Below are 22,482 nucleotides of genomic sequence, written 5' to 3'. Positions count from 1 at the left end.
TTAAAAAGCCTCTATGATATTCAGGGCTTGGCTACCTTACATAATACAAAAATAACTACTGTAATCTCTCCTCAAATCTCAGCTCATTCTGAGTTGGAAGACCAATTAGCATTCTCAAGAAATTGTCCAATCCGGCCCTTTGTTTATTCAATCCGTTAATAGCCTGGTATCCTGGTCTAGTCAGTGGAGCCTTCAACCAATAACTGAGGAATGAGAGGACTGAGTGTAGAGATTCGTATTCAGCATCACCCTTCTTCTTGTAAGAAACTCTGGAAAGGAATTCAGCCATTACAACCAGATCAATGATCAATGGAGTGGCCAGTAGTGAGTCCTCGCAAATATTGTGGATAGAGATGGTGTTGTGTCCACCCAGCATCAGTTCGGAATGGTATTCATCCATGGCAACTTTGTCGTCACCAACGGCCTTCATGTACTTGATGACAATGCAATGGTCAATGGTATTTCCGTTCTTCTCATTGTACAAAATCTCGTTACTCTCGATCATGTCATCAACGACTGAAGCCTTGGAGATTTCTTTGGATCTGAATTGTTGTGGTGCACTCAAATTGTAACCGTCATTGTTTCCAAGATGGTTGTAAGATGCGATTGAGACTGGTCTAATACCAGCATCTACCAAGAATTGTGCCAGCACAGACTTGAGCTTGGTCTGTCCAGATTTGAAATCGTCACCACCGATGAAAGAACCTTCGGTTTCAGCCAACTCGATGCATCCTGGTACGAATGTGTTCTGTGGGGAACCATTGATGTAAGGAATCTTGTCCAAAATACAAGCAACAGCAAAAATTGTAGAAGCAGAGACTTCCTCATGGTCGTTTTTGATAGCCTTGATCAGGTTCTCAGCGGTGTCATTGACACCTGGGATCAGCTCGGCATATCTCTCAGTGTTGGCAGTCCAAAGGACGATAACCTTGTCCAAGTCGTTCTTCTGCTTGAATTCGGCAATGTCACTTCTAATGCGCTCAACGTGGGACCATTTACCCTTGGTAGAAACTTCTCCATCTTTGCCTTCTCTATTGAAACAGTTGTCGGCTCTTTCGTTCTGGTTAGCAGCAATGAAATCTGGGTAGTAGACAGAAGGCAGAGGAACAATATCCTTCATGTAAGGCTCCAACTTTCTGACCAAGTCTGGTTGCAAGACTTGAGATCTTCTCATAGAGGAGGCCAAATCAAGGCCACTGATATCCCAACCTCCAACTACAAAGTCATTGGGGTGAACCAATGGTAACAAAGAGTTGAAAGGGGCGTAGACATCTCTACCATTGCTGTCAATTCCCAACTTAACAGTAGAAGCTTGTGTAACAGAACCATAGTAGTTTGGCTGCTGAATACCCGTCTTGGTCTCAAAGGATATATTGTGTTTGTTGGCTAACACGGAACCAACCAAGGTGGTACCATTGTTACCACCAAGACCTACCAGCAACAAACCCGTCTTTGGTGTCTTCAAGTCAACCTTGAACTCAAAGTCCAGGGAAGTTGGAGTGACGTTGTAAGTACCGTCAGCTTGCTTTTCAACTATAGTGTTCTCATAGGTGTAGTCGGTAAGCAGTTCATTCTCGGTGTATCTTGCCTTGTCAGTGTTGACTTGGACTTTAGGAGTGTATTGAATAGTCATGATTAAAGTTTATTAAGTGATTGAGCACAAAGGATAAGAGGCAAGAAGAGAAAAGGATCCCTATTTATACATTTACAGCTTATCTCCTCGATCCCATATGTTACAAAACAAATCGACTCAACAAAATTAAAATATGTACGCAAATGATTTGAGGCGCGTCCAGATGATTCCTAGTTGCGCCTTGAATACTTACTCGTAGGGATTAGTTTGGACATGATATATATACCAATCGAATCGTTCAGAGCTCAGTTTTACAGCGGTGATATTTTAATCAAAGGATTCCAACTTTTAAACAGCATAGTTCCCACTTGGGTTGTTTTGCTGTTTCAATTAATTCAATTCATGCAGGCTACCACCTCGACCCATGGGGTCCACAACGGAGACTTGCCGAAAATCACGACAAAATGTTTCCTTTTTCAGTAACCAGGGCTGTAACAACGTACCAAATTTGGTAATCGGAATTCAATTACCCAATTAAGTAGCAGGTATTCCCGGGCCATTTTTTCGGTGTTAATCAAGTTGTCGTCGTGTGCTTATGTCATCTCTATGTACGCTCAAGAGTGTACAAGCAATAGAGCGTGCAAGGAGCTGTATAAATAGGTGGTTACTTTAGTTGCTCAAAAGTCTGTCGCTTTCAACTGGTGCTTCTTCAGATAACACTGCCTTCATATTGTTGCTACAACTGCTTGATTGGCCAATATTGTTGAACCTGATCACATATATTTATATCGAAATTGGAACCTTGAAAACCGAGATGAAAAGTTGCAGCCTCGGAATCTAGTATATTACATCATTTCGTACCTATGCCTAAAGTTATGTAAAACTCTTCTTGCAGATACGTTTTATACACTTGATCTGAAGCAAAAGACTACCGTTTTGATTTCATTGCGTTTGAAGTGCATACTTCTTTGAAGGACTTTCTCTAGTGATGCTATCATGATCACTCATATTAACACGTTAAAAAAGGTCGATAACCTCTAAATTAGAAATGACCAGACCTTTAGTTATCCTTCGAACAGCTATAATAGCAATGTCTTCTTCTATTGTCACAAGTGAGTTTTCAGTAACTGAAAATCGTACTATTGCCCATTCACATGGCTGAAGATCATTATTGAAACTCCTCAGCGACCCAATCAAATAGCAAACCTTCCTGGGCATCTTTCAATGTTGTAAGCTATTTGAGTTTGGACTGCTTTATGTTGTAGTTAATATCTTTTATCATGTACGGATACCAGTAGTACGCTGGCCATATGGTAACAAAATGCCAAATGGCATGAGCATCTAACAAGTCGCCCAGAGGAGCAAAGTCGAGCAGTTCAAATGACATCCCAAAACATACAGAAGTTACCAACACAATCGGGAGGAGAGTCCAATTAACCTCAGGATTGGCGAAATCTCTGCGCAATGCGTCTGCTATCCTTTTTACTATGTGTTTCTTACTTGCACTTCCCCTCTTTGTTTCGCTCTGATACACAAACGTGTTAAGTGATTGGTAGGTCCACCCTATATTCTGTAGAAACCCACACAGCACATTCGCTTGCATATTGTATGTATAAGACCAGTTTAATGTAAGCCTTGTGATATGACCAATGTAACAACAAATCAAAAAAATGGCAAATAAACGACGTTTGGTGTTAGCCTTGATTTGGTGCAATCGGAAGACTCGACAAAATATCCCATAAAATCCACTCAAGACAGTGGCCCCGGCAAAATAATAGTCCAGTTTCTCTCTGGTCCACGTATCTCTCAAATGAAAAATAGCAGAAAAAGTCCAAGCTCCCAGTGATACCAATGATATGATCAAATAACCCCACAATAAATTGACAATTTCGGTATTCCCCTTCACCTGTTCATATCTATAATTTCTCCTCAACATTCTATAGCCTCTGTAGTTGGGGACAAAATTGGCGATACTAAATACTGTACTGAAGAACTCTTGGATTCCAAATACCCGAACAAAGGGCCATTTTCCATGAAACTGTAGTACTTTTTCTCCTTTGGCTCTTCGATCCTCTGTAACCAATCTCTGGCATTGATAATCACAATTTGGAAAACATTCCCACCCTAGTAGTTGCAAAGACCAGTCCAGGGGTAGTTCTTGAAACAATCCTTCTTTCAGCTGTTCTTTCTTCCAACTCCTTAGCTCTTGCTTAGAGGGATTGTTGAATCCTTGGGAATTCCCGCACGTTAGAATATCACATCTCTTCACACATTCTTTGAACTTGGGAAGTCTATCACCGGGTGAGCCCAGAACTAATATGCAATTGATTATGAAAGCAAAGGCTATACACTGTCTCTTCAGCATATCACGTGGAAGAAGCCAGTAGGAAGAACCTTTATAGTAGATCGATGCTTTTCAAATCTAAGGTGTCTCAGGCCCACGAGGATCGCGATAGGGCGATCCTCCGCACTGAAAACAATTCAGCGCCAAGAGTAATTAATGTACCTTCGTTTTGCTCCCCATCAGGTGAAAAGCCATAAATACTCCGGCCATAAACTTTAAAAGGCATACTTGAAATCATGAGCAATCTACCGAAGGTCAAAATAAGGGAAAAATTCCACTACAAACGTATCGGGCAAGGGATTATAACAGATATCCGGAATAGACTCCCCTACCTTCGCTCAGATTATTCAGATGCTATCAACTACAGAGTGATTCCGTCTACTGTGTACATTTTCTTTACGAATTTGCTACCAGCAATCGCATTTGCCCAAGATATGTTTGACCACACAGATAACTCTTATGGCTTGAACGAAGTGCTCATGAGTTCTGCCATGGGAGGAATCGTATTTGGACTATTTAGTGGACAACCTCTATGCATAGTTGGAGTGACAGGTCCTATTGCAATCTTCAACTTTACAGTTTATGATCTTATAAAGGATAGAGATGTTGACTATTTTTCTTTCATGTGTTGGGTTTGCCTTTGGAGTACGTTAATGCATTTCATTTTAGCAATCTTCAATACCGTTAATTACATAAGGTACATCACCATGTACTCTTGTGACGTATTCGGGTTCTTCATTAATTGCATCTATATTCAGAAAGGAATTCAAATTTTGACAAGACAGTTTGCTGATGGGGACTATGCGAAGGGTTTTGCCTCTGTAATGGTGGCTCTATTGATGTGCATATTTGGTTTGGCCTCAGTATTCTTTGGCACCGATTCACATTACATTAAGCCAGTAGTACGGAAAATTTTCTCTGATTATGGACTACCCTTGTCGGTAGTATTCTTTTCGGGATTCATTCATTTTGGCGGATATCTGAATAATATCGACTTTGAAACTCTACCCATTTCCCAGTCGTTTCGACCAACTTTTGAGGGAAGACGATCCGATTGGTTCATAAGGTTCTGGGAAGGTTGTACCGTCGGAGATGTATTTCTAGCACTTCCTTTTGCACTTCTATTGACATTTCTATTCTATTTTGATCATAATGTTTCATCTTTAATGTGCCAAGCACACCAATTTCCAGTGACCAAGCCCTCATCATTCCATTGGGATTACTTTTTATTGGGGATTACTACTGGCGTTTCAGGGATTCTAGGTATCCCTGCACCTAACGGACTTATACCACAAGCTCCGCTGCATTCGTCGTCTCTATGCATAAAAACTCACGACTACGAATCTGGGGTTGATATAGTGACAGGTATGGTTGAGCAAAGGGTCACAAATATAGCCCAAGGGCTACTCACTCTTGGGATGATGGCTAGGCCGTTGTTGATAGTTTTGGGAAATGTTCCTCAAAGTGTCTTAGCAGGCCTGTTTTGGATCATGGGTCTCAGTGGGCTGAATGGGAATGAAGTAACCAACAAACTTCGATTTCTATTTACTGATCCTGAGACTATAAGGTTGAATCCTACTGAATATCAAGCCAAGCTTAGCAAGATTGAACGGAAGTGGCTCATCTTGTTTGTTATTTTTGAATTAATCGCTTTTGCTTGTGAATTTGGAATAACTTGTACAAGAGGGGCTATTGGCTTTCCAGGGGTGTTGATGTTTTTTGCTATATTTGCTACATTTTTTGACAGGATCTTTCCCCCAGATCAACTGGAAATGTTAGATACTCACGCGGCAAGTGCATTCATCTTACAAAACTTACACAGGGAAACTAAAATTTAGCTGGGTGTTCCTTATCCATTTCTTGGGCCTTTTTGTATCCTTCTCTTTTAGAGATACGATCTAACCAGGCAAGAACGTTAGGATAATTCTTTCTCTCTCTTTCAGGGTTTCGTAGCAACTTGAGAGAGTTGCGCAAAGGAAACGATAGAATGATATCAGCAGCACTCAATTTATCTCCGCAAAAGTATTCTTGGCCTTCAAGGTTGTTTTCAAGGTAGTTCAGATGGGTTACGACCTCTGGAAGGGCGTAGTTATCAGCTATTGCGTCCAGGATCTTGCCTCCAAGGAATTTAATTCCAAAGGGCAATTTTTTCCTGGTGACATTCAGCACGACCAACATCACTTCAGGGGGATGAAACGATCCCTCTGAGTAATGTAGATAATAATCAACTTTGTTTTGAAGGGCAATAGAGCTTGGTGTTAATCTGTAATCCTTATCATAATTTTTCAACAGGTAGCTCATCATGTAACCACTCTCAGCCAGAATTTCTCCATCAACCTCCAGCACTGGTGACTTTCCCAGGGGGTGAATCTTTTTCAACTCTTCAGGAGCTCGCATGTTTTTGTCACGTTCATAAACCTTGACTTCATAGGTTAGCCCTAGCTCTTCCAGAAACCAGATAATGTAATTTGCTCTAGATTGATTGAGCCTGTATGTTAGTAAGGTTCAATTGAGCATTCGACGAATGTTTTCACTTACCAGTGTACTATAATCTTTGGCGACGATGTGACGATTTTGGGTGTTGACATGACTATTGCTAAGGAGTAAGGAAGCAAGGCGCAGGCATGTAAGTAGATTGCGGAGCAGTTTTTTATTTCGAGACTGGGATAGCAAATAACCCGTAACATCTAACCACGATGAAATTCGCCTGAAGGGGAAATAAAATGGCACTTCTAGTGATTAACTAACGAATGATAATTTTAGAATCGGTAAATATGTATATAGTTCATTTTGAAATTTAAGGTATGCAAATCGTATTCTATTCATATCAAAGCCATTGCCAAACACATTAATATAAGATATGGTGAAAATCTGGTGCCAATTGAACCCGCATTGTCAGGGTTTGAGTCTGAGATAGTAGTAGAAGAAGAGTTGACACCTGATCCTGAGTTGGAGCCAGAATCAGCTGGACCAGTATGTGAAGTCGTGAACGAACTGGAAGTTATCGTTGTTGAGTTTTGAAATCGTCCGCTCGATGTTGTAATGGTACTGGAATTTCCATGGGATAATGTGGAAGAACTGTACGAAGAAGTGGAACCAAATGACGACGAATAGTTATGGAAGGTGGAAGACGAGCCAATTGACCCAGAATTACCACTGTTAGATGCTTGAGAGGACCCCGACGACTCAGAGGAATTTTCGCTACCGCTGGAGGTAACACTAGCAGATCCGCTAGCGCTTGCACTTGCACTTGCACTTTCAGAATCAGCTTGAGATCCATATCCGGAAACTGTAGCAAGGTCGACCGTGACGGTCTGGTACACAGTTTGAGCAACTACTATTTGTGGCAGAATCGTTTGTGAAACTGTGGTGTATGGTTGGCCATTGCTGAATAAGGTGGTCACGTAAGTGCTCTCTTCTCTAGAAACACTTGGTGCTAATCCAGAAGGGGTGTTCTCTGTCAAGCTACCTGTTGGGGTACCATTGAGGTATTCGGTAGTTGTAACTGTGACAAAAGTGGCCAAAATAGCCTTGTTGTGAGTGTTACTAGTGTCTGCAAGAACAGAAACACTCAGAGACAATGCCGCTAGTAAGTGAAACAACTTCATGATTTCTTTTGGACCGAAAGTTGTGAGGTAAAAAAGGCACAAATGTGGTCTTTTAAATGACAGGTGAAATCTTGTCTAAGTTTTCCCTTAGTTTATCTTTCCTAATTGGGTAAATCTCTTGCGTCACACTATAACTTCCAACAATGCATGTTTAATTCCCCCATGAATCCCAATCGGGTATACTTACTGCCCGATCGGGTAAATGAGCAGATTCTCCTCCAAAATAAGACTGTTTGGTACAGAACATTCTAATTGTACTAACTGTTTTGGAAGTGAACGCCGATGCGAAGAGGAATGAGTTTGAGGGACGTTTAGTGCCTGGAGCTTGTAGTGCAAGACTGTTCTATTTTTGGAAAATCTCAAGATCTAACCAAACAAATGATATGCATATCCACTCTTACAATCCACTCTTATTTGTATCATCGTTCAATTTATTCTTTTCTGTTACAACGAAAACCCCTACATCTTACAGGGTTTCGTGCCGCTAACAGCGTCCCATCCTCTATCCGTCGAGTTGCTCCCCCTTCATCCCTTTTGACATGTCACGTCAGCGCGTTTTTTTCTCCTTTATGCTCGTTTGCAGTTTTTCAACGTGTCTACGTGTTTGACGCGCCTCTGCCAGGAGTGTGTACCTTTCTATCTTACCCCAATATCAATACCACTGGATACACTTCTTGAACTATTCTCTTAAGACTTAGCAGAGTGTTTTTCCTGTTGAGTGTTTCTAGCAGCCGGTCATGGAAAAGGTCAGAACTTATTTGGTACATGATTTGTGCAAAACAGAAGCCGAATATCTGTCACACCTGAGGGGATTAGAAGAGTGTTGCAAACTTAATGTGGTTAAAGACTCTAGACTGTTCGACCAGGGAGTAAGAGACCAACAAATGGAGCAGCAACTGGAAAAGGGAAAGAAATTACACGAAGTAACCTTGCAATTGTTGAGAAAACATGAAGATCTTCAGCTCTGTTTGGACCAAACCCGATCCCAGATCGACTTACAATTATCAAGTTTTCTTGATTGGCTGAACGAAATGCTGAAAGTTTACAGCTCTTATATACAATGGTTCCACCAGGACACCCACCAGCTTGCTTCTGAAGCACATTTGAAAAGGCGACCATTAGTTAGGATAAGATATTTGCAGAAGTTCATTTCGAAGCTCTCAGAATGTTCAACTTGGAGATTGGGATACTTGAAACAGGCACTTGATGGACTACTCCAGGCTGCAAGACAGAAAGATGAATCGGAAAGACATAACTCCAAGTTTCACTCGATTGACTTCAGTAATGTTAAATGTCTGGAGTCCATGGCTGTCGTCGGTGCTACCTTTGATTCTCATAACATCAGACACAGAGATACCGCTCAATTGAGACTATCCCATCCAGAGCATGGGACGTTTGATTACCAAATAGAAATCATCGGAGTAAAGTACCCCAGTTCTGATTCATTGGAACAAATTGCTCTATGTAATTTGGAAGAGGCTAACTCTTCATTACTCTTCCCACCATTCACTAAACACAGCTTAAAGCTGGGAAAAATCTCAGAAAATTTTATTGTTTTGGATCATGCTACTAACCCGCATATTAACTTAACCGTTTCTTTCAAAAACTCTTATATGACTGACAAATGGGCCAAGATATCCCATGATTTTTTTACTGCGCCAACTGTTGCAAGTGCTAGCAACTTCAAAGGACTTTCTATTTTCATTCCTGCAAGTGAGTCTTCATTCAACAACAAGGCCTTACCACCAATAAAGTCAGAGTTACACCAATCCCGAAATCTTTCTCCTACAAGTGCCAGTTCTGAGGTTAAGATACCACATCCATATTCAAGAAACCTGAATTTGAAGGGTCTTGTAACAACTGAAGATACATCGGAAGTTTCGGAGGTCAAAGAGCCAATGCCAGATGAAACTTTTGTTTTCGAAAGAACCACCCTTGAAAAGAAGGCTTCTGAAACCAAACCGATTATATACGTTAGTTCGGCTGATACCAAGCCATCTGAAACAAAAGACGAGCTGAGAGAGATTGAAGTTCCAACTACTCCAGAGACCAGTCCGGATGATGTTTCTGATAAAACAGAATGCACAACACCCAAAGTTGATCTTTCAGCTTTTGCTCAGTACAAACCATTCATTGAGGCGGTGTCCAAGAACGATTCAATTAAAAAGTCCAGAAGAAAATCTCTTTTCAGTGCATTTACGTTATCAAAGAAGTCACAGAAAGAGAAACCCAATCAACTAAAATCGTTGTACATTGACACCACAGATTCTTTGAACAAACCAATTGTATCAGACCTCCCTCACACGGAATCAGAATCCATCTATGAGCAACAAAACCAATCCAATACAACACTGGGTACAACCACGACATTTACCACTTTAAAGGCCACGGAGACTTGCAACGGCGTCAGCGCCAATGATACTGAAACAATTGTCTCCAAACCTCAGATGCAGTTGCAAGGCCCATTTGCCCAATCCACAGATGAGTTACCATATACAGATGAGAGATTAACCCAAGAGGAGGAACATTTCCTTACACACTCTATACCAATAATTACCACCCAAGCCCGTATTTGCGTATGGAGGAATAATTTATGGGAGAATGTTGATCCAGAGGGAAATACTCTGACTATAAAGGTTAATGTATTATCCAAGCAATCTTATTTCTTAGCATATGAGAAGGGAGAAGAAATGCCCTCAATGATGATCTCACTTTCTTCCGATAAGGTGAAAGCTTCCAGTTTCTCGGGACTGGATATTTCTCTGCAATCGGAGTATAATAAATATCTGATACGTTGTCAGTCCTCCAAAGCGCTCAACTCTTTGTTGAGTTCAATAACTCGACCCCTATTAGAGGACCCTCAACATCAGCTTCAGCCAGCTTTGAAGAGCAAATTATCATTTATGTCGCATGATTCATCAGCCTCATCAGCATACTTTTCCGAAGCTGGAACAGCCGCCACTTCTATGACATCCATCAGCGCCATAAACGAAGACATTTTGTCTCTAGGAAAACCCAATTTGAATATTGTCATACCCAAATCCCGTAACTCTTCAGCAGTTTCATTGGTTTCTCCGCAAGACAGTTTCTTCAACAGCAACTCCAGTTCTTATGACTCTCTGAAATCAAAGCCATCATTTGAGTTACTGTTACTGAAGAATTTCCAGGTAGCAGTGAACAACATCAAGGGACGTTTGTTTCTTTACTCGTTGGTAAAATCCCCAGATTTCTTCAAGTTGGTAGTAGATGGAACAAACGTTCAGACAATTTTTCCAGGTTCCTGTGTCGAGTTGTTGACTCCTACAACAGTCAAACTGGGTTTGGAGGAACCATTAACGTTACAGTTCAAGAACAAAAGCACAACTAGACATTTCTACGATATTGTAAGTACATAATTGTATAAATCAGCATTTTTCACTCCTATAATTACCCTATTTACAGATTAGGTCAGTTTTCATCAATCGGTAACTCGTATGCCACCAAGGCAGCAGCAGCCAAATTCCTTCTCAAATCCACTTTATCAACATCATGGGTGTCTTCTACCTCGCCCCATCTTTCAGTCTGGTATATTACTTCCAACGAAGCAGCTCTAGCAATAGACTCCAAATCCATTGGAGCTTCGTTATCAGTTAAAGTCTTATTGTTGGCTCTAACAATAGCAACGCCACAGAGAAAAGATTTAGCAGTCAGTGTAGCTTTTTCCAAAGCCACCAATTCCCAAACGTTTAATTTATTCATCCAATTAAGCGCAGCTCTTTTAGTGGCTTCATTCTGGTAATTCGATCTAAATCCATCAGTATCCGAGTCTAAAAAGTTCAAGGTTATCTTCTCCGAAGAGTTTTCTGCAAATTGCTGTAAATAGGACTCCATTGAAGCAATTAAAGGCCTGTACATCTCTTCTTGAGCTCGTCTCAATTTTCCATCACAGTCTTCTTTGGGCGAGAAGATCAACACGGTGTCAGTATCCAGGTATCTCAAAAGGTCGGTCTTGATATCTTCTATATTTCCAAGCTTGGTTAATGCCTCCAAATCTTGGACAGCATGAGATATACCCAAATCAATTGCTCTAGTACTCAGCGAAGTAAGGGGGACGCTATGTGGCTTAACCTTCAAATTCGAAAGGTTCTTCCATTCATTGCAAACCATATAGGCCAAAGACTTTTTAGCAGAAGGAATAACTAGCTGGTTCCCAAGAGGAGTTTTCAAAGACTTGCCATCCAAACGGACATGAAACCCATCCTTCTCTTTCGCAACATCAACTTTTTCCCAGAAGGTTTGCAAAGTTTTCTCCAGCCTATTCGTTTCAGAGGGTGCATTTGTTTCTATACTTGGTTCAGTTGCTAGCGGCTGAGCATACCTAATAGCTCTTCCAGTTGAAAAGAACCTTATACTTCTAGTAAGATTAGTTTTCAATAGATAGGACATTTTTCTAGAACAGTTTGACTGGGACGAAACAATAATGACAAGAGTTGATCCTCCCACCTTGAAAGGCAATTCGCGAAGGGAGACAAAAAAAGCTAACAGTAAGTGCCTACTACGAAGTTTATTCCTACTATCACGTTACTAGTAACCTGTTCACTATTTATTCCTCCTCTCTATCTCTCTCTTTCTGATCTCTTTGCTGTTGAATAAACTTGTTCTTTTTGTTGCTGTTTATGTTTGATCTAACTTCATTCAAACAACCTTTCCATGCCTGAAGGGAGGCTCGGACAGCCTCCCACTGTGCCAAATCAAATGCTGTCAAGATATTAACCTTATTGATGTAGACAAGTTCGTTAGGTTGATCTATCCTGGCCTGTATAGATCCCATGTAGATTGTGTTGATGACAAAGTCTGGAACAGCTTCTCTTTCTACAGACAAAGCAGAAGCAATATCAGCAAATTTCAACGTAGAGTTGGCAGAAGCTAGTTGAGCAATAACCAAAGAGTGAAGTTTAGACAAAACTGCAGATTTGTTAACACTTGGAACGGTTGTAAAATCGAACTTGTTGAAGGCCTCCAAGTCCACCGACGTATAAATCTTCAATAAATCCAAAAGAGCAGAATCAGCGGACGAGACCTTCTCTATATTGATGTACTCAGATAAGTCTAACAACTTCTCATTATTTAGGGCGTCAGTTAAGAACTCGTTTATGTGTTTGACGTCGACTGAAAAATTAAGAATGACTTTTTTGACGAAGGAAACATCCGAGATGTTTCCAACACGATACAGGTTAAACAGTACTTCACTGCTTGATTCAGATGTTCCAAGAGCTTTTGCACTTTCATAGAATATGTCCAGTAAGGTGGGAGTAATCAGATACTGAAGCTTATTTCTTTCCAAAAGACCGACAATAGCATTTAAAAGGTCCAATCTTGTAGCAGAATTCTCTGGAAGCGAGTTGAATACGGTAGTCAAAACAGAGACTAGTGATGTGGGTTCAATAAGCTTGCGGCTCTTGGAATCTTCTTGTTGAACTTTCTCTTCAATTTGAACAATTTTGTTAACCAATTGGGTTTTTTCCAAAACAGACTCAATATCAGAGTTCGATGAGGTCAGAAGATGAAATGCTAAGTTGAAAATGGGCTCAAATTGTCTATCATCCAATAGGTAGAAGCTATCCAAAGTTTCTGTAACTTTGGAAGATAACTCCTCACCAGCTTCTGTGACATTGTGAAATAGTTCATCGTACTTTGGCTTCGATTTTAGCAGCGTGTCCAAAACAACTCCATACTCGTAAATGGAGTCTTCAATAGTTCCGTCCACAACTATGTTCAACATTATTGGGTTGTGTATGTCTGTTGATAGAGGGAACCAACGATTACTGACAGAAAAAAATTTCAAAGGAAGGTCGTGCAACTACCGATATACTGGTGTAGCCTCCATTATGGAGAGGAAATATTCCTTTCAAGTGATGAATTGACTGTCGAAACTTAGTTCCTATGGAAGAGCGCCTATCGGTTTAGAAAGGATTGGCCTTAACGTTGGTCGGCTTGTTGGTCGTCGTATTTTTTCTGAGAATACTTGTTGGATCACTTCGATATGAATAGGCATCTAACATTTCTCGAACACCAACTTAAATTATATGCTGGAATTAAGTAAAACAAACCTGGCTAACTATAATTTTCCGGGGAACATTTTGTTTTGTTCTGTCCATCTTTAAACGGGTTTTCAATATCTTCAAATGTTGACTCCTTTTGCTAAATACGAGTCACCCGATTTGAAAAAGGATTTTATCGTTGACTGCACTGTCGAACATACCACCAACGGTCAAACTACCGGACCAAGTGATCATGTTTTGCAAGCCGGTGCAGTAGATAGAGATGCGCCTTCTGAAGCGTCCAAGAATGCCATGGGATCACTACGCTCTCAATTGACTACCTTACAAGATGATATAAATGTTTTTCTCACAGAAAGGATGAAAAGTCAATCTAATGAAGCAGATCTGGACGTTGAAAGGCGGTTATTGGATGAGGGTGTTGATGAAGATAGTGACTAATGATTCGAACATGTCAAGACACAGAAAGATAGAGAGAACACGGATTCCTCGTCCATATATAGCATTTTCTTACTTACATAATCAACAGCTAAACAGCGAACACTATCATTTATGCGTTACTGTAGGGTATTCTCTCGTCAACCGCTCGGCAAAATGACGGTACGACTGCCATATGTTAGGACTTGCTTCAGTGCCCTTTTACATAGGACATACTCTACGAAGGTAGCTCGATTAGATAAAGGTTTTATCCAGGTGCAAGGTCCAGATTCGACGGAATTTCTTAACGGCTTGATTACAACGATGCTTTTGCCAACGTTTACCAAGAAAAATCAGCACACAATCACCAACAAAGACTTGCAACTGGAAGGAATATTGGCCAAACAGATTCAATTAACTCCAGAAGAAATTAAGGAAACAAATTGGGGAATATTGCACGAAGATTCCTATCTAAGCGACGAAGATCCCATGAAACTAGGGATCCGACGGGATGGGCTCTATACCCTATTTTTAAACTCCCGAGGCAGAGTGTTCTCTGATGCTTTTATTTACCCCACGCCTTTAATTATGGAAGATTCTGATACAAGTGAGCCGTCATATCTGGTAGAAGTTGACCATAAAATAACGAACCAGCTTTTTATGATGATGAACATGCACAAATTGACGGCTAAGATAAAACTTACCAAACCAGAATTGAAAAGTTGGTATATTTATAGTGAGAAAGAGATATTTGAAAACTATATTTATAAGATTCAAAATACCTTTTTCAATAATGCTACTTCCACAGATCCCGAAACAGCCAATATTTCAATGCAAGAGTTTATCAGATCAAGGGCGTTGTTGGATTCCTACAGTGATGACGTGAAAGGATTTGCCATTGACAATAGATCACCCTATTTTGGCTTAAAGCTAGTCACTGGAACTGCTCTTGAACTATCCCAACTGTCGCCTTTACGTAATCTTGATGAAATTCATATGGCCAGCAATTCCTCAGAATATAAACTGCGTCGTATAATCAACGGTATTGTAGAGCCTGCTGACTTAGATATGGAACATTCAGTGTTACCGTTTGAACTTAATGTGGATTTCACAAATGGGATCTCATTCGAAAAAGGATGTTACGTCGGGCAAGAACTAACCACTAGAACCTATACCACTGGTATAATCAGAAAACGTATCATGCCTATCAAGCTGTATGATCTGACTACCATTGATAAGGAATCCTTGAAAGACACGATTTCTATTGAGGGCGACAATTTTGAGCCTTTACTCAAATCATGTCGGGATATTAAGATTATTAACGAAAATGAAAGTGAAGCTGAGCAACCACAGGAAGAGACCCCGTTTGCTACATCACCTTTCGGAAATTCTCCCACCAAAAGAGCATCTAAGCGGAAGAGATCCGAAGTTGGAAAGCTTCTTCATATGGAAAAGAATATTGGTCTTGCGCTGGTAAACTTGAAACACATAACGCCTGACAATTCTATCGGACATAACGAATTCATCCTAGATACTAAGGTTGATGGAAAAACAATTGGTGTGAAAGTTTTTATTCCTGATTGGTGGCCAGAAGATGCATTTGAGTGATTTAGGTTTGCTCTTTTTAATAATGCCTGTATGACCAGCTGATTCACACAACAGGAATGAAACCAGACCAGGCGTCTGTAGTTTATCAAGTACCGGATTTAGCAGTTGTTATTTGGGGTATGAATAATTGGAATAGGAAAACATATAGTGAAGGAGGCAACCGAGTTGACATCTGTTAACTAGGCAACTTGTATACATATTATCTACTAGTTTAGATGGACCAGAATGCACTCGTTTTCGTTTCTTCAAACGGTTAACATAAAATGATAATGTATCCCGTAGCAAATTTTATAACCTAGAATGCATCGCCTAATTCTGTTGCTGTTGTCTCAAAATCATCGGTTGGTTGGGTGGTACTAGAAGACATACAACAGAGATATGTTGTAGAGATGAGTTGATAGTTCGCGTGACGTTGACCGTGGAGAAGTTCATCAGGCGAATTGTATTATTAACACTAAAACCTAACAAATTCTTCTATGTAGCTGGCCAATTGCAAAAAAGTAACCTTATGTGTTGAGTGAGACAGTAACTCGTGATATTATTGGCAGAACGGGTAGGATTTTCGGTAGGTGCCAAACGAACATCGAAACTATTCGCATGTGATACTAACCTGAGTATTAACTGTTCCTAAGAACAAAGAAAACGGCCCAAGTCAAATTAAAATCACTTCATCTCCTCCCTCTTAGCAGTAGCATTCTTCTCATCATATTTGAAATTGATCTCATTGATCACAGCCTCCGGATCTATGCCTTGTTTCTTTGTTTCGTCTAGCAATCTCTCGTTTTCCTCCCTTAGCTTCCTAATGTATGAGCTGGCTGGAAAGTTAGTACAATCTTGGTAAACCCTACGTTCTTTGCTTTATGGAATACTTACTTTTCGTTAAAATTGATAACTCTGATCGGTTTTCCTTTGTAGTTAGATCTGGCACGATGTCCACCAATTTGTCATAGGTAGACCGTATCTGCTCTCTTCGTCTTTGTTCGCTTTGTATATGGTTGATTTTCTTTTGCTCATCCGATAGTTGAGCAGGAAGCGACGGCTTTCGATCTTTATCTGAACTCATTTTTATATTCGCAAAGTTCCAAGAAGGCTACTACTGGATTAACTAGCAAGGAAGATACAGCGCAGGATACATCTAGAAGGGTTCGCGAGAGTCTGGGGAAGGGAAGGAATATTGTCTTCAACCGAATCATAACTGTTTAAAGGTATTTATTTACTTCAAGTTCTGACTCCATAGATATTAACTACATTCCTAAGTAGCCCAGAATCCGGTCCCGTCAATATCCTTTACCAGACTCGTTTCTGTTGTTTCTTGTTGTGCATTGTCTTTGCATGCAATGTGAAATTTGGGGCGGTACACTACCATGAACACCACCTACCAAAGCACCAGCAATTCCTCTAATGATTTAATACCACACCAAACCTAGATCATGTTGAAAGGAATTCATGTGACAATAGTTGTTGAACTATTCGTAGGAATACTTATCTTTTTTAGTTTCACCGCGTACGTGCTGAAATCTAAAAGTTTGGGGAACAGTGGTGAAAGCGTAAGGGATATAGTTATCCCTATGTTGGAACTAGTTCCAAAGACGAGTTTTATTTTCCCATGGACGTTTATCACTGGTGCATTTACTGATGTTAATATCATTCAATTCCTCATAGGTGCTGCTAATATCTTTTTTGGAACTGCTTACACAGAGAAACAGTGGAATTTAGAGGAGAATGTTGACGGTATACAATTTTTCAGTGCTGGCTTTAGTGAAACCATCACGTATTTGCTAGTGTCAGCATTTTTTACCAATTTATTCACTTGTCTGATCAAGGTCATTGTGGCTACTGCTAGCAGTAGTTACGATCCTTTGGTGCCTGTCAATCATGGAAGTTTTGTATTTTTGATGCCTTTTCTAGTCGTACTCAAGCAGTACTCTCCTGAGCATCAAGTGAAATTCCTAAACCTTAGGGTAAAACAGATTCCTTTTATTGTACTGGTTTTGTCGCTGTTTATTTCGATCGTTTTGCAGAAGTTAACTCCATTTCTACCGATTTGGAATAGTTTCCTAGTTTCATGGACTTACCTACGATTTTACCAAAGACTCAACGTTATCAACGATGTTCTACCAGACAACACCAAAAATTCAATTCAAGGTGATGCGTCTGATACGTTCAATTTCATGCAGTTCTTTCCCGCTCCTCTTCACAAATATTTGAAACCACTGTGTCGCATATTCTATCATTTGCTAATCCTTTTTGGCCTAATCAAAGGGTTCAATGACGATGAGAGAGAATCTGGCAACTTGAGGAGTATTAGACGAATCAATAAAACTTCTCAATCAAGAGATATTGCAGAAAGAAGACGACAGGTAGCCTTAAAAGTATTAGAAGAGCGTCTTGGTAACGACGAACCCCAATCCCCTGAGGACCAAGCAGTTGACAACCACAAAACTGAAGAGACTACTAAAACAGAGGTCTCTGTTGCACAAAGTGTATGAGTATATATCTATTTCGTTCTATTATGAAACTAAGATTGGCTTTTCTTCTTCTTAGTGTAGCTTTCCAATATCTTGGCACAATCATTATTTTTGACACAATCAGGCATGAGAAGCAGAAGATCTCCCTCATGGTAAGATCTCATATCATTCTCATCTTCGCTAATTACAGAAGAATGTTCGGCAGCTATTGTTCTCTGAGGAATGAGAACCGCTTTGGAAAGAAAATATGGATGCCATTGTAGCAAATGAGTCAATCCAGCATAGAATCCATGGGCAAAGGTGCTAAAATTGGTAAATAGGGGGTCGGAAAGATATTCCAGCAATGCCTTAGAGTAGATTGAATTGACCATAACAAAACTGTCAGTTCTAATGGAAGTAGCTGACTGTGTCAAGATCAAATGAACATCTTTTGGGTCTATGTTAGCATAGGTTTTAATGCCACCATCAGGGAGTATTAGGGGGTGATCTCTTAAAATGATAGGACCCAGCACGTGTGGTTCAAGAATGTATGGAATGATGTTAGTTTCCATGTTCATAATGAAACAGTTGGAATCGATGTACCAAAAGTATTTTGAATTCGGGAAGGCCAGCATTGCAGCCCTCATAAGTAAAGCCTTAGTCCAATCCTTACTTTGCTGAAAGTTATTGAACTGGGGTGCAAACTCCTGAATCCAACGAACATAGACTCCAAAATTGTATTTTTGGGCATAATCAATTCTATTCTGTGTAATATTGCCCAAATAGCTACTATCGAAGGTCTCAAAATCAATACCTGTAACAATAACCAATTCTGGAGAATTAGCACCACGATGCACCTTCATGCCATTGCTCAAAAATTCTCTTCGAACAAAGTCTAGTTCGTTCCCCTTTGGCTGGTCTTCATATTTTAACTCAGGATCCAGCATGTATTGATGAACCTTGGTTTGCTTGTCAACAGTATACTGAAACAAGTTGTCTAATCCCATTTCGTTTAATCGGGAGGCATGTTCGATCGTAGGGAAAAAATAATTGGTAGGATTTTCAATCTCCTCTTTGTAGAAACCACGATATGGTTCTTCTAGGTTCAAAAACTCTTTCTTGACCAGATAATCAAAATTATTCTTGGAAGATCGACCGTTTAGGAATGGAATCAGGTTGATGTTGAACAATTGGAAAACCAAAAAGTTTGTCAAAAGTACGCTGATCACCAAATATATCGCTAATGACCGAGGCACAAGTATACGATTCTTTTTTGGTTTGAAAGCATCTTTCTCCGACCGTCCCAAATACATGCTTAGAAAAAGATGTTCGTGTTTCTTGATTTACTTGACGCCGTTAAAGATATTTAGATTTCGAGATAACACATCTGCGCGCGCTCATAACGAATTAGGTTTCAGGTAAGCTCGAACTTATTACATTGTGTATAGTGAGTGGTTCAACGACTTGAACTAACAATCAGGGTGCACCTATTGTAATTTGGATCATCCAATATAGGTGGTTTTTTAATGGTTGTGAACTAGGCTAGTATTCAAGACCCTATATTCTCAATTTTTCGATCTTGTTTTATCCCAGAAATTAGTCATGAGCCAAGTCAAGTTCAAGGCCAAAACTAAGTAGTACTACATATTGGGTAGCGCTTTAGGCCTCTGTCTCCTTGGATCCTTGGATTATCATTCTGTCAACCCCACCAACCCCTTTATGTCTTCATGGTCCCCAATCATCTTGAATCTGCAATTTAGTAGATGCACTACCTCAGAGAAGGTCAAATTTCTCACGATTACGATCAAGTCAACCCTTCTATTTCCACCTACTTGAAACTAGCAAACGGCCGAAAATGCTTTCAATTAGAAATATCGGTGTCAGATCCTTAGGTGTCAATCAGATGTTGACCAGATCATTTGCTTTGTCTGTTCCTCAAATGCAACAACAGGCACAACCACAAAAATCACACTCAGATAATCCGCTAAATTGGGAACAATTCTTGGCTTTACGTAAAAGCCAACGACGAGTCAACTTGGTAACCTCCATATTCAGTGCTCTGTTTGCATCTTCAGCTTCATGGGGATATATTTCGCAAATCGAAATGAATCCAACTGAATTAATCTTTGGAATTGACCCATTTATGGCATCTGCCATTGGAATGATGGGTGCTTCAGTTTTAGGATATCTTCTAGGGCCTTTATTTGGGGACGGTATTTTCAACTTGAGACACAGGAAGATTATCCACGAGTTTACAGAGAAGCAGAAAGTGTTTTTGGATCGAATTAAGAAAAATAGAGTTGATGCCACGAGACAATCTGTTGCCAACCCAGTTCCAGATTACTACGGTGAAAAAATAGGTTCTTTAAAGGAGTACCGTCAATGGCTAAGAGACTGCAATTCGTATAGGAGGAGGGCTCGTGAGTTTGTCTGAGATTTCGAAACCACTGAATTGACTGGTATCACTAGGGTGTGTATGTAAATAAAGAACTTAACTTAGCTCAACAAAACCAAACAAGATTAATCAATAAATAATCAGATAAAATGAGTAAATAAATAATATATGATTCACGTTGAATCTAACTCTGCTCGTCTAGTGTCCTGAACACCAACTCTTTGGATTCCTTGGGGAAATGAATACCACTCTCCAACAGCTTCTGGAAGGCAGGGGCAAACTCATTGAAAAATGCCTCCTGTGAAGCAGCAAACTCATCAACAATCTTCTTGAACTTTGGATCCTGAACAAGAGCCATGTCAGCAGGCAGCATCATCAAAGAATTGGAATTGTTGTCTTCGTACTGTTCAGGGCCATCCCATTTTCTCAAATGCCATTGCCCTTCACCTGAACCTACTCCTTTTTGTAATTGAGTGAAAAATCCGTTGTCAAACATGGTAGGAGCAAAATCCCATGGTCCATCGTAACCACTGCTCGTAACATGACATCTTCCCAGGGTGTGGGCACCAATCAGAGCAACCATTTCTCTATCGGTAAAATCTAGACGGTTGAAAAATTTACGAACATAATCAGGTCCTTGAGCTGCATCTGGTAGCTTTCCGTTTGGTGCTTGGTACTCTTCAGACAAATCTTTTCTTCCTGGTCTCCATTTTATCTTTGGACCACCCATCTCTTGAATAGCAACAACACCAGCCAAGGTCCACAAGTCACCGTGTGAAAGCCATGTGTACTTCTTTAAAAGGGGCTCTAGAAACTCTCTTCCTTTGGCTAATCCGTTATTGGCACCGTCACCCCCTTCCTTAGAAAATCTCATTGTTCCTCCGTAAGAACCACCGTTGGTATGAGGGTTCTTGTCGTACTTGTCGTAAGTTCCAGCAGAATGCCATGCCAATCTCACCAAGTTAGGTCCAGCAGATCCGTCTACGTCAAAGTCGTCCTCGTCCTCTATCTTCTTGGCGATATCATTATAGACCTGTTGGTATTCTTTGAAAGAATGGATATCTGATAAAGTAGCTACTTTCACTTTACTCTCATCGGTTAAAGTGGCAGCAGCAGTTCCTGTAGAAAATCCGAATAGAGCTTTGGCAAAATTCTTGTTGTTCTTATTGTTATTGTTGTTATTGTTCCTATTGTTAAATTGACGTCTCTTTTTCTCGTAGTGGTAGCTTCCAGCTCCCACGGCTCCTGTCAGAAGGAGGGCCGTAGCCATCTTAGCTCTGGAACCTCTGAATGTATGGAATGCAATGGACGACATGTTAAAAAGTATAATAGCCTAGGAAGAATCAATATGTGGATATTGGCAGTATTTATAGTTCTCCGCTTCCCACAGAGGAGACCTAATTTTCCTGCATTCTAGAAGTGAGCCGATGAATAATATAGTTCCGCAGATGGCGCGGGGATACATAACTGTAATCTACTACAGTCTAGACGATCATTTAATTCCGCAGATTTGAGCTGAAACTGTACAGACGTTCAAAGCCTTATATTCTCTACGATTCCCTAGACGTTTTCTGTCTGGAATCTAGCTAGGTTTCACGGCTATTTCGACGCCAATTGGGTAAAAGTCTCTCACTAGGTTTACAGTCGATTGATTATGTCATCTGCCTCATTACAACCGTCTTTGAAATTATTCATTCCTGATTGGACACAATTATGTGGTGCACGAATATGACCAAATCATGATCGTGATCATGAGACATGACTGAAGTAGAGCAGAGCTAGCTAGTGGGGGATCGTTTTTAGCGCCCACGCAGAACCGAGGGACTTAAATCTCTGATGACTTAAAGTTTTCCAGAAAGCCAGAGAGCACTTCCTTGGTTTATTTTCCATTCACCTTGAAACGCCCAGTAGTGGAACAGAGTCGTAATGCAGCTCCTATGAATCCTTCTATCGTATCCTGTAACCACATTGAACCTGTTGTATGGTTATGGTACCTGGTATCTCACAATGCCTCCGGATAATTACTACTTATCTAGGATAAAGACGTAATAC

At 40.3% G+C, this 22,482-nt stretch overlaps 15 protein-coding genes across 15 annotated transcripts; 6 read left to right on the top strand and 9 right to left on the bottom strand.

The window, feature by feature from the left end:
• Positions 1 to 55: 55 nt before the first annotated feature.
• On the bottom strand, positions 56 to 1,633 carry PAS_chr2-2_0113 (Inositol 1-phosphate synthase; the record flags this gene model as incomplete). The annotated part of the gene is made up of 1 exon (XM_002492048.1): positions 56 to 1,633. One exon carries the CDS (start codon positions 1,631 to 1,633, stop codon positions 56 to 58), a length of 1,578 nt encoding a protein of 525 aa, XP_002492093.1.
• Positions 1,634 to 2,807: 1,174 nt separating this feature from the next.
• PAS_chr2-2_0114 (Protein of the endoplasmic reticulum, required for GPI-phospholipase A2 activity) lies at positions 2,808 to 3,938 on the bottom strand (the record flags this gene model as incomplete). The annotated part of the gene is made up of 1 exon (XM_002492047.1): positions 2,808 to 3,938. The coding sequence occupies one exon, from the start codon at positions 3,936 to 3,938 to the stop codon at positions 2,808 to 2,810; it is 1,131 nt and encodes a 376-aa protein (XP_002492092.1).
• A 215-nt stretch (positions 3,939 to 4,153) lies between these two features.
• PAS_chr2-2_0115 (Boron efflux transporter of the plasma membrane) lies at positions 4,154 to 5,755 on the top strand (the record flags this gene model as incomplete). The annotated part of the gene is made up of 1 exon (XM_002492046.1): positions 4,154 to 5,755. The coding sequence occupies one exon, from the start codon at positions 4,154 to 4,156 to the stop codon at positions 5,753 to 5,755; it is 1,602 nt and encodes a 533-aa protein (XP_002492091.1).
• PAS_chr2-2_0116 (ER associated glutathione S-transferase capable of homodimerization) lies at positions 5,745 to 6,505 on the bottom strand (the record flags this gene model as incomplete). Its single annotated transcript, XM_002492045.1, has 2 exons — positions 5,745 to 6,405; positions 6,456 to 6,505. The coding sequence occupies 2 exons, from the start codon at positions 6,503 to 6,505 to the stop codon at positions 5,745 to 5,747; spliced, it is 711 nt and encodes a 236-aa protein (XP_002492090.1).
• Positions 6,506 to 6,739: 234 nt separating this feature from the next.
• On the bottom strand, positions 6,740 to 7,525 carry PAS_chr2-2_0117 (Hypothetical protein; the record flags this gene model as incomplete). Its single annotated transcript, XM_002492044.1, has 1 exon — positions 6,740 to 7,525. One exon carries the CDS (start codon positions 7,523 to 7,525, stop codon positions 6,740 to 6,742), a length of 786 nt encoding a protein of 261 aa, XP_002492089.1.
• A 737-nt stretch (positions 7,526 to 8,262) lies between these two features.
• On the top strand, positions 8,263 to 10,920 carry PAS_chr2-2_0118 (Hypothetical protein; the record flags this gene model as incomplete). The annotated part of the gene is made up of 1 exon (XM_002492043.1): positions 8,263 to 10,920. The coding sequence occupies one exon, from the start codon at positions 8,263 to 8,265 to the stop codon at positions 10,918 to 10,920; it is 2,658 nt and encodes an 885-aa protein (XP_002492088.1).
• Positions 10,921 to 10,972: 52 nt separating this feature from the next.
• PAS_chr2-2_0119 (Conserved protein required for assembly of subunits of mitochondrial F1F0 ATP synthase) lies at positions 10,973 to 11,950 on the bottom strand (the record flags this gene model as incomplete). The annotated part of the gene is made up of 1 exon (XM_002492042.1): positions 10,973 to 11,950. The coding sequence occupies one exon, from the start codon at positions 11,948 to 11,950 to the stop codon at positions 10,973 to 10,975; it is 978 nt and encodes a 325-aa protein (XP_002492087.1).
• Positions 11,951 to 12,107: 157 nt separating this feature from the next.
• PAS_chr2-2_0120 (Hypothetical protein) lies at positions 12,108 to 13,286 on the bottom strand (the record flags this gene model as incomplete). Its single annotated transcript, XM_002492041.1, has 1 exon — positions 12,108 to 13,286. One exon carries the CDS (start codon positions 13,284 to 13,286, stop codon positions 12,108 to 12,110), a length of 1,179 nt encoding a protein of 392 aa, XP_002492086.1.
• A 403-nt stretch (positions 13,287 to 13,689) lies between these two features.
• On the top strand, positions 13,690 to 14,004 carry PAS_chr2-2_0121 (uncharacterized protein; the record flags this gene model as incomplete). Its single annotated transcript, XM_002492040.1, has 1 exon — positions 13,690 to 14,004. One exon carries the CDS (start codon positions 13,690 to 13,692, stop codon positions 14,002 to 14,004), a length of 315 nt encoding a protein of 104 aa, XP_002492085.1.
• Positions 14,005 to 14,157: 153 nt separating this feature from the next.
• On the top strand, positions 14,158 to 15,588 carry PAS_chr2-2_0122 (Mitochondrial matrix protein; the record flags this gene model as incomplete). Its single annotated transcript, XM_002492039.1, has 1 exon — positions 14,158 to 15,588. One exon carries the CDS (start codon positions 14,158 to 14,160, stop codon positions 15,586 to 15,588), a length of 1,431 nt encoding a protein of 476 aa, XP_002492084.1.
• A 663-nt stretch (positions 15,589 to 16,251) lies between these two features.
• PAS_chr2-2_0123 (Hypothetical protein) lies at positions 16,252 to 16,651 on the bottom strand (the record flags this gene model as incomplete). Its single annotated transcript, XM_002492038.1, has 2 exons — positions 16,252 to 16,403; positions 16,462 to 16,651. The coding sequence occupies 2 exons, from the start codon at positions 16,649 to 16,651 to the stop codon at positions 16,252 to 16,254; spliced, it is 342 nt and encodes a 113-aa protein (XP_002492083.1).
• A 367-nt stretch (positions 16,652 to 17,018) lies between these two features.
• Positions 17,019 to 18,077, top strand: PAS_chr2-2_0124 (uncharacterized protein; the record flags this gene model as incomplete). The annotated part of the gene is made up of 1 exon (XM_002492037.1): positions 17,019 to 18,077. The coding sequence occupies one exon, from the start codon at positions 17,019 to 17,021 to the stop codon at positions 18,075 to 18,077; it is 1,059 nt and encodes a 352-aa protein (XP_002492082.1).
• Positions 18,078 to 18,106: 29 nt separating this feature from the next.
• PAS_chr2-2_0125 (Subunit of a Golgi mannosyltransferase complex that also contains Anp1p, Mnn9p, Mnn10p, and Hoc1p) lies at positions 18,107 to 19,348 on the bottom strand (the record flags this gene model as incomplete). Its single annotated transcript, XM_002492036.1, has 1 exon — positions 18,107 to 19,348. The coding sequence occupies one exon, from the start codon at positions 19,346 to 19,348 to the stop codon at positions 18,107 to 18,109; it is 1,242 nt and encodes a 413-aa protein (XP_002492081.1).
• Positions 19,349 to 19,890: 542 nt separating this feature from the next.
• Positions 19,891 to 20,469, top strand: PAS_chr2-2_0126 (Presequence translocase-associated motor subunit; the record flags this gene model as incomplete). The annotated part of the gene is made up of 1 exon (XM_002492035.1): positions 19,891 to 20,469. The coding sequence occupies one exon, from the start codon at positions 19,891 to 19,893 to the stop codon at positions 20,467 to 20,469; it is 579 nt and encodes a 192-aa protein (XP_002492080.1).
• Positions 20,470 to 20,614: 145 nt separating this feature from the next.
• Positions 20,615 to 21,745, bottom strand: PAS_chr2-2_0127 (Mitochondrial cytochrome-c peroxidase; the record flags this gene model as incomplete). The annotated part of the gene is made up of 1 exon (XM_002492034.1): positions 20,615 to 21,745. The coding sequence occupies one exon, from the start codon at positions 21,743 to 21,745 to the stop codon at positions 20,615 to 20,617; it is 1,131 nt and encodes a 376-aa protein (XP_002492079.1).
• Between the last annotated feature and the right edge of the window lie 737 nt (positions 21,746 to 22,482).

This window comes from Komagataella phaffii, chromosome 2 (assembly GCF_000027005.1).
Source record: "Komagataella phaffii GS115 chromosome 2, complete sequence".
Taxonomy (NCBI): Eukaryota; Fungi; Ascomycota; class Pichiomycetes; order Pichiales; family Pichiaceae; genus Komagataella; species Komagataella phaffii.
The sequence above is the reverse complement of the archived record's forward strand: the minus strand, read 5'-3'. Positions and strand labels throughout refer to the sequence as shown.